Below are 15,935 nucleotides of genomic sequence, written 5' to 3'. Positions count from 1 at the left end.
CATTCTCCTTTCCCTTCCTCCCCCACAACAAACACTCTGTGAGGTGAGTGAAGCTGAGAGACTTCAGTATGACTAGCCCAAGGTCACCCAGCAGCTGCATGTGGAGGAGCAGAGACACAAACCCGGTTCCCCAGATTATGAGACTACCGCTCTGGTGTGAGTTTTCCTCCAATTTGCATAATACTAGAATCCAGGGTCACAGAGTTCTACAGTGTTAACAACAGATCCATTTAAAGCACATCCAACAAGGTGGATGTACAGGTTACAGAGGCCATCCCTCATACGGCTTGCAATTATTAAAACTAACAAAGCAAGTCTTGGTCAAACAGTTGCAAAAAAAGAAAAGAAAAAAGAATTCCTTGATTCATGTGGGTACAAAAAATACTGCCACACACAGCCTGCAACGCATAGCAAGGGACCATGAGACCCTGGGCAGGGAGCCGAAGGGACTTGGGCCACAGGTGGTTTTTTCATCACTCCTTCCAGTTGAAGGTCGTAGCCCAGGAAGAGAGAGGAAAATACTCTGATGTCTTTAAATCATGGAGATTTAATTGAGTGGGTAGAACTCATACAATTATTTTGTTTGTGTGAGTTCTACCATGAAGGTGTTTCCTGCTTGGCAGGGGGTTGGACTTGATGGCCCTTGCGGTCTCTTCCAACTCTATGATTCTATGATTCTATGAAGCCAGTGGCTGGTGCCCATTGGGACTGGTAGGGCAGAATATAGGGAGACTGACAGTAGACGGCACCAGAACCAACTCATTTTGGCCCCTTCATCCCTGAGGAGGAAGTTGACAAGGAGTGACCTCCCCCTGGAGAAAGGAGGCAGGCAGAAGATTGGTGGGCCATTCACCCTGCTGGACCAGACTCCACTACATAAAGCACTTTACAGGTTAAGTCCTCTGACTTGGGAGGATGATTATTTCACCACACAGAAAACTTCCTGTGCTTTAAAGATTTTAACGTCTTGTGTATGAACAGTTGTACACTCTTTAGAAAATTAAATAAATATCAATATCAATAATTCAGTTGGGACACAAGATGGTTTGTATCTCTCACTTTTTTTATACAAACAATGGAAAACATTTTTTGTTTTGTTTTGAAAAAGGTGATTACCGGTATATAGAGGTTGTCTTCTAACACACACTCTCTACCCCAGTCATGCCACACTCCAAGAGGAACGCTATGCAGTTCTAAGAGGAAGAAGTGTTGCCTTGGCATTGCTAGGAAATCGTGCGCAAGTAATGCCACAAACTTAAAAGTGTGAAGAGCTTGGAAGGAAATCTCACTGGAACCGATGTCACAGATCCAAAGCAGCAGCAGCCAAGGGCTTGGGCCTGTGTTAAGTGGCATTCTCTTGCCTTTGAATGACATGTGCCCCGGCCGTATCACAAATGGGGTTTGAAGTCCTCTTCACCTTCAGAGGGCATTTTCTGTGCAACGTGCCGTTCTAACAAGCCCAATTCAAAAGCTTCCTTCTTTGGTTCTTTGGATCCCAGCCAGTGCAATGTGCCTTTATTCCTGAGAGCCAGCCAATCCACACATTACATAGAATGAAAAGCAGAATTCTGAACTCTCCCACCTGAGCCTGTGGTTGGGATTTCATAGCTCTGAATATTCTCCCATGTAAGAAAAGCTCCCTAAAATGGGAACTGGGCTCGACTTAAAAAGAAAAGAAAAGCACTCTCTCAAAGGACAGTGATGGCCAAACTCGGCCCTCCAGATGTTTTGGGACTACAACACCCATCATCCCTAGCGAACAGGACTAGTGGTCAGGGATGATGGGAATTGTAGTCCCAAAGCAGTTGGGCCAAGTTGGCCATCACTGTCATAGAGGATAGAGCTCTCAGTGGCTCCCAGCCACAATGGCTACATGCCACCTACAGGATCAGAGGCAGACTGGCTCCGAAGGCTGGGAATCTCAGGTGGGAAGAGTCCTGCTCCACTCAGGCCCTGCTGGCCGGTAGGCCACTGAGAGAACAGGCTGGTGGGATGGATGGGTTACTGGCCTGATCCAACAGGCTGGTCTCTCTCTTTCTGAGGTTCTAGTTCAGTATATAAAAGGAGCAGACATTTTTTTGCTTTAGTATGCAGGGAACATTAAAAATGTGCACTCTCCAATAGTTTGAAGCAGTGAAGTCCAGAATCCTACCACCTTACTCTGCATCATGTGCAGGACAGGCTTTCAGTAAACGTGTTTAGAATTAGCTTACAAGGAAGCTTGCGTGTTCCTAAACGCATATCCAAACAAACACAAAAGCTATGTATCATAGAATAAGTTTATTTTACCCGAAACCAGGATGGCAGGTGTGATGCTTGTCACCATCAGCATTGAATCAGACAATGTTATTTACAACTTCTAACAAAGAAAAAAGGTCACACATGCTGTTTTATGAACTAGGTTCATTATTAGGCTTTTGTTGTTAAGATAAAATGCACCACAACATGTGTATTGCACCGGTGTGTGTCTACGGCTTTAGATTTAAATAAGTTACATTATTACAGTGCAAAATAGACCTATCTGCACACTCCAAGATATTTTTTTTTAAGCTGAAGTTATGGAATTGAAGGTTTAACAGTTTCTTAAACGTTCAGCAACAGTACCGTTGTCAACGAACCTGTATAAATAGAATTGCATATTGTACAGAGCTGTTTTTAAGTGTTATGTTGAGATACAATAGAGATTATCAGCTACTTACAACTGAAAGCATGCATTACAGTCCAATATTGTACATTTTATAAACTATGACATTTTACACAACGAAGTATGGAAAGAAAAAGAAAAAAGATAAAACTTGGCGAATCACCACTCATTAATTCTTGCTCAGCAGTTTAGGGAGACTTGTCTTCATGCAACCCCAAAACTTCTTCGCAGAGGTCTGTTTTATCAGTTAAAAACCATATTGCACATTGGTAGATCTGTATATAAACTGAAGCTTTTTAAGAGCACCACACACTTCCTTTGTGGAACACGAGTTTTCAGTTCTATTTTTTTCTCCCTCCTTAAGGAGAGATTTTTATTTTCCCATTTACAAGACTCATGCAGATGTTTTCGGTAGATGCGTTCCTAAAGACGCATGCAAGAAAATTAACCTTACAATTCTGCAAAATTTGTCTAGGACTAAGTGATTACTCCAGTTTTGCTGTAAATAAAAAGAGAGAGAGAGAGAGAGAGAGAGGGAAAACGTTAGTGAAAAGGATGGATAAAGAAGGCTTAATAAAAGCAAGGACATTATTGTAATTTTTAAAAGGCTCAAAAGCGATAGAATTAAATTCTAACAGTCTGATAAGCATCCTCTCATTTTCAAATGGGAGAATACATGTTAATTGGAAAAGTATGACAGAGAATTAAAAGCTGGAAGGACATCTAGTTAAGAGATTTCCACTCGCTATTTGCCCCATAAGCCAATCCTTAAAACTTTAGCCAAACTGCCAAATCTTTTTATTTAGTAACTGTTGTACAAGGGAGGCTAAAGATACTGTACTTCGTAAAATTGTCCATTTCCAGGACACAGGGACAAATTTCCCTTTCACTGATAAGTTACTAAGATGGGGGACCTGCGGCCTTGCCAGATACTATTGTACTCCAACTCCCATCAGCTCCAGCCATACTGGCCAGTGACCAAGGAGGAAGGGAGCTGTGGTCCCAACAGCCTCTGAATGCTTCCCATGCCTTCCACAAGCCCTTCCCTCCCAAACCTTTAGTGAGGTGAGAAAAAAATGCTGTTGCCAAAGCCCTGGAGTAACCAAAATATGTTCACACATCCTTTTTCATCACTTGTTGGCTGTTAATGGCTTGTCTGCGGTGAATTAAGAGTTACAGATTAGCCACAGCATGTTGGAGCTCTCAGGCCCTAACAAATTCCTACCATTCAATTTCCTAGTATGCAATTAACTTTGCAGCAAAAAGAGAAGTGGTTCTGTTAGTCCATTTTTGCTTCCTTTACGTATTTCCACCTAGCAAACAGGTCAGTCTGGCTGCCCATCCAACCAGTCTCCCTTTCAGATTCTCCCCAGGCAACAGCACTGCTTCTCAGTCAATGTTTGTTTGTAAACTTTCTCTCAATTTCTAATAATTTTGTGGTATTTTGTGGAGGTCTTTCAACTGCAAGTCCCCTTAGCATAGGATGTCTAGGATGCCCCAGTAGTTTGGAATGCAGCTGGCACCTTGGAAATTATTAAAAGGAAAGAAGTACAATAAGGAATTAAGCTATTTCCCCAGCCTGTCTCTCCCTGACCCCCCAAATACAGCGGTACCTTGGGTTACATACGCTTCAGGTTACAGACTCTGCTAACCCAGAAATAGTGCTTCAGGTTAAGAACTTTGCTTCAGGATAAGAACAGAAATCGGGCTCCAGCGGCGCAGCAGCAACAGGAGCCCCCATTAGCTAAAGTGATGCTTCAGGTTAAGAACAGTTTCAGGTTAAGTACAGACCTCCGGAACGAATTAAGTACTTAACCCGAGGTACCACTGTATACTAAAAAGGTGAGACAACATAAAGGCTGCAGGGCTAGTCCATCTGCTGAAACCTTCTTCCTTCCAGAAAAGCTTTGCCACCAGAACCACTGGCATGCCAGCCTTGTGCTCATGGAGACATACAAGAACCAGGAGCGGTGGGGGGGGGGGTGACACACCTCCTGCCCTTTTCATCTTTTAATTTCAAAATAGATTGTTTACAAGGCAGAGTCCTGTTGAGACCCCACCCACCAACTTTACTTGCCCAGAGTTAACATGTGGACATTGATGGCTGGCAGAATGGAAGGCAGAAACCCCCAACAATAGGGGGAACTAGAGCCAGCGATGGCCTCTGCCTGAGCCAATGACAGACAGCACCAACTCATTCTCAATTTGCCCCCTTCCTCCTCTTCTGCAACGTCAACACTAAGACTAAGGAGGAGGAAGCTGACAACCAGCCCCCAGCCCCCCGCTCCCTGGTTTTCTTTGAGTAAGAGGGCTGGCAGGTAGAGGCTGGTTGAAGACACACCAACATCGCTGGTGCATTGCCTGGTTGGCCAGCTCCATTGCACGTGGACATTTTGTGCCAATTGGTGCCCTGGGCATGTGCCCCAAATCCTTACACCTGCCTTGTTCAGAACGAAGCTTGCATCATGATTCAGCCCCTGCCCTATTTGCTTCTGCTGTTCTATAGCAATTTTCAACTCAGTTATTGTACAACTGCAGTATCCTGTCCCACAGTGTTTGTGTTAGAAAATATGCAATCTTTTTACTCTCTGTGTTAGTGTTTCATTATTATTGTTTGTTTTAATGCAATAAGCAGAAATTAGGGAAACGATGGTTAAGAAGTGCAAAAAGTAAAACAAGACAGGTGCAAGGACAGACAACTTGGGCTGTTTTTACCTACGCCTCACCCATCCAGTTTGCTCATCGTTCAAGCCTCTTATTGGCTGCGTCCTTGGGAGACACTAGAACTGCTGTACTGCATTTTATCACCACAGAGTTAAGATTCCCCAATATTAAACACTAATTTAAGCGAAACCAAAGCTGCTTTGCATTCAGTTTAAACAATAAAAAATCCCCTGTTGATTTAAGACACCACTTGTACTGGTAAACAAATGGGGAGAAAATAAACACAATTTGGCCATTCTTTTAGCATCTAAATTGTTGAATGTTTATCAGAAAAGAAAGCTTCACTCCAAAATGCTGTGGACTAAGTCAAGTTATTAATCAGATGCTTTGTGGGTTGCTACTCCCATCCCCCCTGCCCATGGGCCACGTTGGCTGGGGCGGACGGGAGTTGTGAAATCCAACATCACTTAGAAGGCCCCAGGTTGGAGGAAGGCTGGTCAACCTCAACTGGCAGCATCTGTACAAGGTTTCAGGCAAAGGTGTTTCCCATCGTTGCTGCACTGAGGGGGCTTTAATTGAACCTGGGATCCTATGGAGGAAAAGTATGTCCTCCCTGAATGGTGACTCTGCTCCATCAGGTTTTTAACATTAGAGCCACAGGTCCAATTCTAAGCTTACTGGATGGCCTTAGAAAAGTTACCATATTCACCCAACCCGTGGTGGTGTGAGAACCACTGAAGGTTGCACTGGGCTTTAAGAGATTTAGGGTTAAGTTCTGCTTGGAAAGACAACAACTCCTTATTCAGTGAGAAGGGGAAGGCACCCTGTGCCCCTTTCCAAAGGGGTCACTGCAAGGTTCAAAGCACTTTGAAAAAGCTTCACTAATGGAAAAGTTGATGACTAGCCATCTTACCTCCTGGCAGAATGTGTGCTTCCCTTGGGGAAATATATTGCTTACCATAGCTGGCCTTGTGAATTGCAAATATCATTTAACTAGATGGCTTACCATACCAGAAACATATGTTTTATTATCTCCCCAATTCAGTCAAAACGGGGATGAGAGACGAAGGAGCAAGGCCAGTGTGCTGGAGCTGTGCTTCAGAGATTAACGTTGAAGCTATTCTATACCAAGTAGACTATTGACTCATCTACCCCAGCCTATGTGGTTGGACCTCAACTCCCATCATCCCCTTTGACCATAGTGGTTGGGACTGTTGGGATTTGAAGTCTGACACCATTGGGATGGTCACAGGATTCTGTGCCACCGCCCTATACAGCTATGCAGATGTCTCCTCATCTGGGTGAGAAACATGGAGACAAGAACAGTCTAAACCAACTGAAAAGCACAGTGAGAAATGGAAGGCAGATCAAAACACAACAGATTTTTTAAATTAAAAGAAATAAAGAACTGTCTACCTTCACAAACACTCCAAGCTGCTAACAATTTGGGCTGAATGGATATCCGTGCAAGAACCCTCTTACAAGTGGGCTTGAAAGTTACTGGTCTGCTCCATTGCTTTTCAGAAACAGCATTTTTGGTAACCTGCCCTTACCTGTGTGGCCCTTCAAATGTGGCTGGCATTCCAACTGCCACCAGCATCGTCCAAGCTCACTGCCACTTGTAAAGATGAGTAACTGAAATAGGGACTTCCACCGTGGTTTCTATTTTCATTTGGTTAAGCTGGGCTTTTCATGTGTACATTCACACACATAAGAGTCCAGGCATTCAGGATTCTTGTTCTCCAAATATGCTTAGTGTAGGGGACCTCTGAAAGTTTTAGCTTCCTCTTAACTCTGCTCTTTCTCCCTTCCAGACCTTCATGGGTGATACTGCTTCCCAGAACATTTGCACAATGCCATTTCTTGCTTCCCTCTTCAAAACCTCTCCCAGCCTCCTGTGAGGTATTTGGCATACCTGCTTAGTCCTCCTAAATCCATGCAACTGAGAAAGAGTTTTCTCTGCTCAAACCCCCTCCTGTCAAATCTGAGATTATAACCCCATCAAGGAAGGGACCTGTACTCTTTTACTTTGAGAATGTTAAATAAAATACTGAGATACATTGGGGCTGTCTTTGTGCTCACTTTTGTGAGGAGCAAAGGAGGAACAGCTGAAGGAAACCAGAGACCTACAGCTAGACAGAATATGGCCAATATGGTGCAGGTGTCAAGAAGCCAGAAGCTGATGCTTCTGGGCCTGCCTATGAATGGCCAATCCGTGGCCTTGAAGATGCTGTTTGACTCCCAGCTTCTATTAGGCCCAATGAGTTGGAAGGGGCTCCAAAGATCATTTAGTCCAACCCCCTGCAACATAGGGATGTGTAGCTATCCCGTACAGGGATCAAACCTGCAACCTTGGCATGATCAGCACCATGCTCTACTTAACTGAGCTACCTTTGGCAGTGTTTTTACCCCCAATGAGTAGCACAGAATGGTCAGAGACAGAGTTGTAGTCCAGCAATATCTGGCAGGTCACAGATTAGCTACCCCTGTCACAGAAGTCAGCCTGCACTGATAATATCGTGCTGCTTCCCATTCCCAAGCTCAGGCAAAACCAGACCAAGGCAAGGGGGTGTGGAGATAGCATGTGCACTAAGGTCAGCACTGGAGTCTAGATTTAGGATGACATGGAAACTTTGCCTAAGAAGGCTGCTTACTGCTGTGCTCCTAACACACTCCTGAGTTGCAAGGTCCTCATTTTTAACGTCTGCTAGTGAAACCTTCCACCTGCAAGGGATTTCACTTTACACCCCAGAGCACTTTGAGCTTACCCATCACTAAGCATTCTGTGCTAGTCACAGAGTCTTAAAAGGACTCTTGCCAAATTTTAATCCATCCAGCTCCTAAACGAAGAGTGCCCTAGCAGGTGACTGAAAAACACTGCAAAGCCAGCATGCTATCTGCTGTTTTGACAGAACGTGTTCCCCAGTCCCTCGGGATTCAACCGTGTTATGTTCATTCGACTGCTCCGTTGCTGTTTTTGTGGGACACAAGAAGAGTCTCTACTCACTGAGAACTATTAAGATACTGTTCTGTTACAAACACAATACCTGAGAGAATGTAACTGGAAGACCTTTGGCCTTCTGAAGTTAATATCTGTTATCTGGAATGGTTCATGACCCCTTTATAACAAAACAAAGAAGTCCAAGAGCATCAAAGTACAGTATGAAAACTACAAGAAGCTAATTGGGACCCATGTTCAAGGATGCCTATTACTTTTGAGATGTGGGGAAGATAGATCAGATTATCTAAAAAAGCTTCCACTGCAGCAAAGCCACCCTGGAGGTGCTGACGGTTGCTAAGGAAGAGTTTAATGTGAATTTAGGAAGGGGAAACACTGTTAATTCTCTAATACTTTCAGGGCACAGGTCTTGCTAGCTTGGTTCTAAAGATTTAACCTGATAGAAATTGGGGGCGCAAAATATGCTTGTTCTTCAAGACATCTGAGCCTTATGATACTGGAGGCAGAATGTGAAGAGTGGTGATAATAATGTAGCACAGCAGAATATCTGACAAAACGCAGCATGGAATGAAGGGAAAATTAGCATTTATTCTTTGACATGTATACAGCATATGCTATCTTTTTTTAACACAGCACATCACCACTGGAATGGTGAAATGGAAGAGAGATACTCACTTCAGTCGATGAATGTTGGAAGGCATTGGAGAGAAACACCACACAGTTAGGACTGTTAATGAACTTACACATTGTTGATACATGACTCAATTTGGAGGGGGGGAAACACAACATGCGGTAACATTTATCGCAATAGAATGATGGTGGTTAGTGCCACATTAAAAATAAAAATAGTTCTATACAATATGTTCATTTGGTCATGTGGTATTTACAGATTTTACAAAAACACACACAGAGACGTAACACGCACACGCACACAAATTTGTTACTTTGCCACTTCAGGGTAAGATGTGGCCAGCAGACTATATCCCAAGATGTGGCACTGAGAGTTAAGAGACCTAACCAAAAAAAGACCCTGTGAGAACTCCAGCTGTGCAAACGCAAGTCCTTTGTTTCCAGGTCCCATTATGAATGCCCCCACTTAAAAAAAAAAGAACACAAAAAATATTGACGCATGGATTTTGCTAATTAAAATGGAGCAGCCTCCAAGGTATAAATGAAATGAGAAACAAAATTTTCTCAATTAAAAAAAGTTTATTTTTTTTATTTTTTGCTTTGCCTGAAGTCTATCCAGGTAGCCTTTTACCTTTCCTGCTTCTCCCCCACCATCCCAAAGTGGGCAATGCTGGTGAAAATGCTGTTACAATAAAAATACATAAGATATTTAAATAAATAATATTTTTCTTTTTTAAAAAATCTACATGTGATGGGGGGGTTGAGGGGGAGAACAGTAATAGGTTGCCCCTGGAGTGGTATTTTCTGCACCAGCAAAAATAAGCATACCTCTTACAAATACAGGTGTAAACAAGATTCAGTTGTTATTTAAAAATATTGGAAAGGGCAAAAAAGGGGGGTGGATACTGAGGTAGCGTATACATCTGCCCAGTGCAGAAAAAAACCAGCTGAATGACAAATTAAGATTAGGTGACCATGCAGAAGACATAAACAATTGCATGCTTTTTAGTTTAAGAAAACACACACAAAAACATTCATTCCCTAAAATCTGCTACCAATTACAGTTTGCTCAATATAGTGTCCACTGGCACTCCCCCCGCAAAGCACTTTTTTTGTTTGTTTTTACAAGGATGAGTTGACTATTAAACAGAACACTGTACATGCTTCTCCTCTACAAAAAATATTTGCATAAAATAGTGTTAAATTTCTCTGTACATGTCAATGGACACCCTAGATGTGTATAAAAGGGGGTGGGGAGAAATGCTACTCCCCCACTGGAGTTGGGTCAGGGGAAGTAAAAGAAAAAACCCAAAACGTTTAGCTCAGCCCTTCCACAACCTGGTGCCCCTCCCAGGTGTCTGGGGTACAACTCCCATTGGGCCTAGCAAGCACAGGGGGGCTGGCTGTGGCTGATGGGAGTTGTAACAGCAGGTATCTGGAGGGGGCCGGGATGGGGAAGAGCCGGCCAAGAATATGGAACCTCAGACACCGGCAAATATGTTCATGTGAAAATTCAGCAGAATAAGACAATTGCTTTAAACAATAAAAAAATTGATTTAAGTTAAACATCTCTCTGTCAAACTGTTATCTCTTCAGGTCAAGACAAGAACATGTCACTAAAGTTAGTGTCTGTGCTATACAGCCAAATAATCAAGGGTAGGGTAATGAACACAAACGGCCAGGAAATCCCTTCGGTGCATGCGGACAAAGAGCGTGGCTTGGTGGCAGGCGGCACACTATCTTTACCAGGCTCTAGGTAGTTACGGGCCACAAATTTAAGTGTCTCGTCCAGCAGGATGACAGGCAGCGAGATTTTCAACACCATCAGCCACTGGGTCAGATTCAGAGGTGTGATCTGGAAGATCAGCTGGGGAATGGAAGAGAAATAGCATTATTGGTGAAGCCTTTTGACTGAGCTGAGGGGCAAGAGAGCTGGGGATGACCAAGAGCTTTTCTTGCTTGGCTCAAGACTTGTCCTGGAACATGAGCTATGCAAACTTACTGGCAGTGGCTCCACGTAGAGGATAAGGAAGTGAAGAGACATGGACAAGCAAATGGAACCCAGCAGCCAGACGTTCTCCCAAGGAGGCATCCGCATCAAGGACTGGTTCTCTGACAGGCTGAAAAAAAGAATGAAGGCGTACATAAAGCTTCACAGTTCACAGCAGCATGTGTGACTTGACCCAGGGCTCACAGCTCCTGCTCAAAGCCACAGCACTTCACCAGCTCTTATCTTCGGCAGGCTCAGAGAGTCTGCCACTCTACTTTCCGCTCCCACTAGCTTTAAAAACTCTTAATGCAGGAGGCTTCTTTCCAGTTCTGGCTGCCAAGATACCAAGTGCACGCATGTGCTACAGCACAAGGCATTTCTCCTAGTGCCCAGTTTTGTAGGCCCACAACCCATCAGCAGCTCTCTAGTGAAAGGTCCACCTGCTTTAATAGCTCCCCACCAATGTTCTGCAAAAACTGCTGACCCAGATCCTGCTCCATATATCTACATTACACTGGATCAAGCCTGTCTAACGTTGCAATGCTTCTGACGGTGCCGAGACAGATGTCCTGTGAAGCTTAAGGCAGGCAATATTTCTCTTCAGTTTCTGCAGATGAAAAACCTACTTCTTCTGCCCCATCTTGTGTACTGCTCCTTCATTGATTTATTTAAATCCATTGTTAAAAAAAGTAAAAGTAGCTGAATCCCTAAAGTCACTGAATTCCAGAAATACAGTGAAAATCACCCAAATGCAGAACTTCTGCAGTCAAGGCAAGTTCTTCAAATAGCATGATGCAATCTAGAGCTCCCATCACCGCATCACCGACACACGGCACATGAAAGCATCCATTTCAAGCACACCAACCTGTTGAGTGCATTACACATCTCTATAGTGACCAAGACGGAAAGTGCCATTGTCATAGGGTATGGAGACTCAAAGACCACACAGTCAACACCTTCAAAATCTGGATTGTCCTCTTTGCACTGCAGAAAATGGCTCTGGAAAATGTGAACACAAATACTAGTTAAGTACCCTCATGACATCACTGCTCCTCGTCCCCCGGCTGCAGCTCATCAAAATACTCTTGTGCTATCAACCATCATTATAATTCTTGTTGTTGTTCAGCTATAAAGTTGAACAAACCAAAGCTTTTTCTTAAACACTCTAATCTGATCTTTATTTTAAGCAGGAATTAGTTTTTTGACATGTGTAAGATCTTTCCAAAGATAAGAACTGGTGTTATTTTGAAAAGATACCAGTGCATTCCACTTAAACACCATAGTTAGCCAACAGCACTACAAAAATGTGAGCCTTATTCCAAAAATGCTAATCTTGAAATATTGAGAAGAAAATATTACCAGCTGGTAGTAGGTAATTCTTGGGCCACCGTCAGCAGCAATAAACCACCAAGCAGCAGCTCCCACCGTAGCAGCTCCAACGTAGCCTTAAGGGGGTGGGGGATAAATAATTTTAGTACTTTCTAGGCTGAATAATGGGCCAACTGTATTGCCTGCTCACCTCACCTGAACTTTCTCTCCTCTGTACAATAGGTTACTGTGTAACCCTTGCCCATTTCCTGCAATTGCTATCCATGCTCATATCTTGAATGCCAAGTAACCAAAACTGGATTCTTTCCAGCACCACATATCTCATTTAAAAACAGACCCAGAGATGGGGCCAGAGCTCTGTGCAAGACACACTTACACTTTCCCCACTGAAAACCTGCCTAACGGAAGTTAACTCTTCTACAAACACACACACACAAATTATTTTATCAGATAATTCAATCCAAGGCAATGCTGGCTTTAAAAAAACATTTTGGGTGCTTAGTTAAAATGGAGAGTTCAGAAGTAGATTTAGCTTGGTAGGTAAACTGTTCAAAGTGAGTTTCTCAAACATGGGTCCCCCGCTGTTGTTGGACTACAACTCCTATCACCCCTGACCACTGGTCCTGCTAGCTAGGGATGATGAAAGCTGCAGTCCAACAACAGCTGGCGACCCAAGTTTGAGAGAGACTGGTCCAAGTGGCACTTTGCAGCCATCTTCTGCAAGATTAGCAATTGCCAAGAGAAAGGAAGGTGAGGAGGAAAGGATGCAGCAACAGCATGTGATAACAGGTTTCAGTACCTTTAAGCTAACTTCTACCATTCTGCCAAATTGCAATGCGGACTGGCTGATGCCATGCTGCTGCCCTAATTGGACTCACTTGTGCAAGAGCAAAGAGGAGAAGGGAAGGGAACAGGGAGGTACTGGGAATGAGGGAAGGGGGAAAGCAGAAAACCTCTTGTTCTATCCAGGGGTTCGCAAATCCAAAATCAACACTCACATCCAATGGCCAAGTAGCGGAAGAAGAGCCACCCAGAGATCAAGGGCTCTTTGGGATTACGAGGTGGTTTGTCCATGATGTCAAGATCAGGGGGGTTGAATCCCAGAGCAGTAGCAGGGAGTCCATCAGTCACAAGGTTTACCCACAACAGCTGCACAGGAATTAAAGCTTCAGGGAAACCCAAGGCAGCAGTCAGGAAGATACTGTCAAAAAAAGAGCAGAAGTAAGATTATTCATGTTAACTGAAGGATTTAATGGATATGTTGTACTTAGGGTTTTCACAGCATGAGAGGAAACTGGGTTACAACTATTTAAGAGTCAAGTATTCAAATTAGCTGCAATCCTAACAGTTCTTGACGCTATTCGACAACCAAGGCAAGTCCTATGCAGCCTATGGAAAGGAGAACTTGAGTGCTGCATTGAAAGTGGGATGAGAATGATAGTCGTTGGCAACTAGGGACATTCAGTGTGTCTTTGCAAACCACTCTTTCATTACCCAAAACAGCAGAAGTGGTTCTGAAGAATACATTGTTACACTTAAAGCTCTAGTTTGCACTTAAAAGCTCTCTGGTTTGGCACATCTATGGTCTTTGCTAACAAATTGTCCAGAGCTGAGTTGCCACTAAGCACTCTCCAAATCCATCCTCTGACATTTTCTTCTGTTTAAGGGGGGACGGGAAAGGTTCCCTAAGTCGCTTGTCAGCCACCTCTGGATTGAATTTGTCCCAGGAGGCCAGACCAGCTCAATTTATATCAACAAAGTTCACTTGTGCAGTTCTTGAGGGGAGTTGAGATTGCTTGGCACACCTACCATACGACCTCTCCAACATTGGAGGAGATGAGGTAGCGAATGAATTGTTTCATGTTATTGTAGATTGCACGTCCCTCTTCCACAGCTGCTACAATGGTCGAGAAGTTGTCATCAGCCAGCACCATTTCTGAAGCTGTCTTTGCCACCGCAGTGCCTGACCCCATAGCAATGCCAATCTCTGCTTTCTTCAGTGCTGGGGCATCATTTACACCATCTCCAGTCTGAAAGAGAAAGTTTGACAAGCGGGGGCACTGACATGGCCCATTGTGCCAGCATACAGCAGAACTGGTTCCAAGCACAGCCCCATCTTCATCGTCTGATAACTGGGCAGCAAGTTAGGGCGGACTAATGTACGTTCTATCCTATTCTGCATCTTCATGCTGGGAGAGAACTGTTTGGAACCTCCGTAAAATGCAACTGCATAAAGACCCCTCCCCTCAACTAGTACACAGATCTTTCTCTACACAAGAAGTTGCCGCCTATCTAATGCCCCACCTCTCACACTTACCATAGCTGTGATCTCATCAAAAGACTGGAGAAACTCAACAATCTTAGACTTATGGGAAGGCTCCACACGGGCAAAGCAGCGCGCGTTTAGGCAAGCGTCCCTCTGGGCAGCCAGGGAAAGTTCATCAAACTCACGCCCTGTAAAGGCTCTCGTGGTGACATCTTCTTCTTCCCCAAAGATGCCAATACGACGACAGATGGCCACTGCTGTCCCCTTGTTGTCCCCTGTTATCATAATCACACGAATACCAGCCTGCCGACATAACTTTATGGATGATGCCACTTCAATTCGTGGGGGATCCAGCATCCCCACACAGCCAACAAATGTCAAATTGGTCTGAAACAAGAATAAACCTCATTAAGCATTCAGATTTTCCAGTAACAAGGTAAAAGGCACACATTCTTAAGTTGCTGAACAGAACTAATATGTCTTTTACCATTGTTATACTATTACTTGTCAGGTTTTTTTGAGGGGGTACTCAAGGGTACGAAGTACTGAAGCCTCTTTTTTTGGTTAAAGAGTGTGGCACTTACTGTAACAACTTCATGATGAGTACCTATTTTTCTAGGAAAAAGGCACTGCTATTACTGCTTGTACAGCATTTTTGTTTTAATTTGTTCATCTTCCCAACAATCCACAGAGGTCAGTTGCTACTGTTCCCATTCTATAGGTAAGGAATAGACTAGACAGCCCTAGGTAAATTTTTGTAGCCAAGGATTAGGTGGAGTTTATCACCAGCTGTGTTAGTTGCAAGGGCATGAACACTACCCAGGATGCCTAGTGATAAATGCACAATATACTAGGATGGAGATGCTAAATGTTACAAACTAACATCAGCTACATCCCTTCCTCCAAGGAGCTCCAAGTGGCTCACTTGGTGTTTCCAACCAAAGACAAAGCTCACTTTGAGGAAACTTCTGCCATTCTCCTCAAGCTGCAATTTGACAGTAAACCAACCTCGTAAGTAATGAAATTTGCAGAATCCTCTAATTTCATGTCTTCCCTTCTTAGTGGATTGTCATGTGTTGCTAAAGCCAAGCAGCGCAGGGTATCTCGGCCTGTGCCCCACTCTCGGATGACGCTCATGATCTTCTGCTTAATTCCTGGTGTCAATGGCACTTTAGTGCTTCCAACCCGAATGTGTGTACACCTGTCAATTACTCCTTCGGGAGCACCCTGCAGGAGCACAAAGTGGGAGTCAATTAGCCTTCCAGGAAAGATCAGAATCACAATCACTTGCCTTCACACCACAAAGCCATCAAGGAAAAAAAAAATTAAATTAAAGTAGCTCACTCAACTGCAGGGGTCGAATACTACTAAGCACAGATTTATTTTTTGAGACGCCACTGCAATTTTGTTCTGGCACAACTTCAAGAGCCATGCTGCCTTATAGCTAAGTATA

General features: G+C 43.8%; 1 protein-coding gene and 1 long non-coding RNA gene across 4 annotated transcripts in view; one reads left to right on the top strand and one right to left on the bottom strand.

Moving 5' to 3' along the window:
- The first annotated feature begins 1,006 nt into the window (after nucleotides 1-1,006).
- Nucleotides 1,007-3,156, top strand: LOC308575401. Its single transcript, XR_014002851.1, has 2 exons — nucleotides 1,007-1,096; nucleotides 1,127-3,156. It is a non-coding gene; the product is annotated as an uncharacterized lncRNA (long non-coding RNA).
- ATP2A2 (ATPase sarcoplasmic/endoplasmic reticulum Ca2+ transporting 2) overlaps nucleotides 2,266-15,935 on the bottom strand; it is a 55,444-nt gene continuing 41,774 nt past the window's right edge. The window contains exons 13-21 of one of the 3 annotated variants that reach the window (XR_014002847.1): nucleotides 15,491-15,709; nucleotides 14,534-14,869; nucleotides 14,026-14,246; nucleotides 13,215-13,417; nucleotides 12,247-12,332; nucleotides 11,753-11,886; nucleotides 10,900-11,017; nucleotides 8,943-10,764; nucleotides 2,266-3,143 (exon numbers count right to left, since the gene is read on the bottom strand). Coding sequence is in view for 2 of the 3 variants with exons in the window: in XM_081173972.1 (XP_081030098.1) it covers nucleotides 10,495-10,764; nucleotides 10,900-11,017; nucleotides 11,753-11,886; nucleotides 12,247-12,332; nucleotides 13,215-13,417; nucleotides 14,026-14,246; nucleotides 14,534-14,869; nucleotides 15,491-15,709 (1,587 nt within the window). In the remaining variant the exon portion in view is untranslated. Of the gene's footprint in view, nucleotides 3,144-8,835; nucleotides 10,765-10,899; nucleotides 11,018-11,752; nucleotides 11,887-12,246; nucleotides 12,333-13,214; nucleotides 13,418-14,025; nucleotides 14,247-14,533; nucleotides 14,870-15,490; nucleotides 15,710-15,935 lie in introns of those variants that run through there. The other 2 variants (XM_081173973.1, XM_081173972.1) reach the window with 2 other exon arrangements.

Source organism: Podarcis bocagei, assembly GCF_964188305.1.
Source record: "Podarcis bocagei genome assembly, chromosome: 16".
Classification (NCBI taxonomy): Eukaryota; Metazoa; Chordata; class Lepidosauria; order Squamata; family Lacertidae; genus Podarcis; species Podarcis bocagei.
Note: the sequence above shows the minus strand (reverse complement) of the source record. Positions and strands in the feature narration are given on the sequence as shown.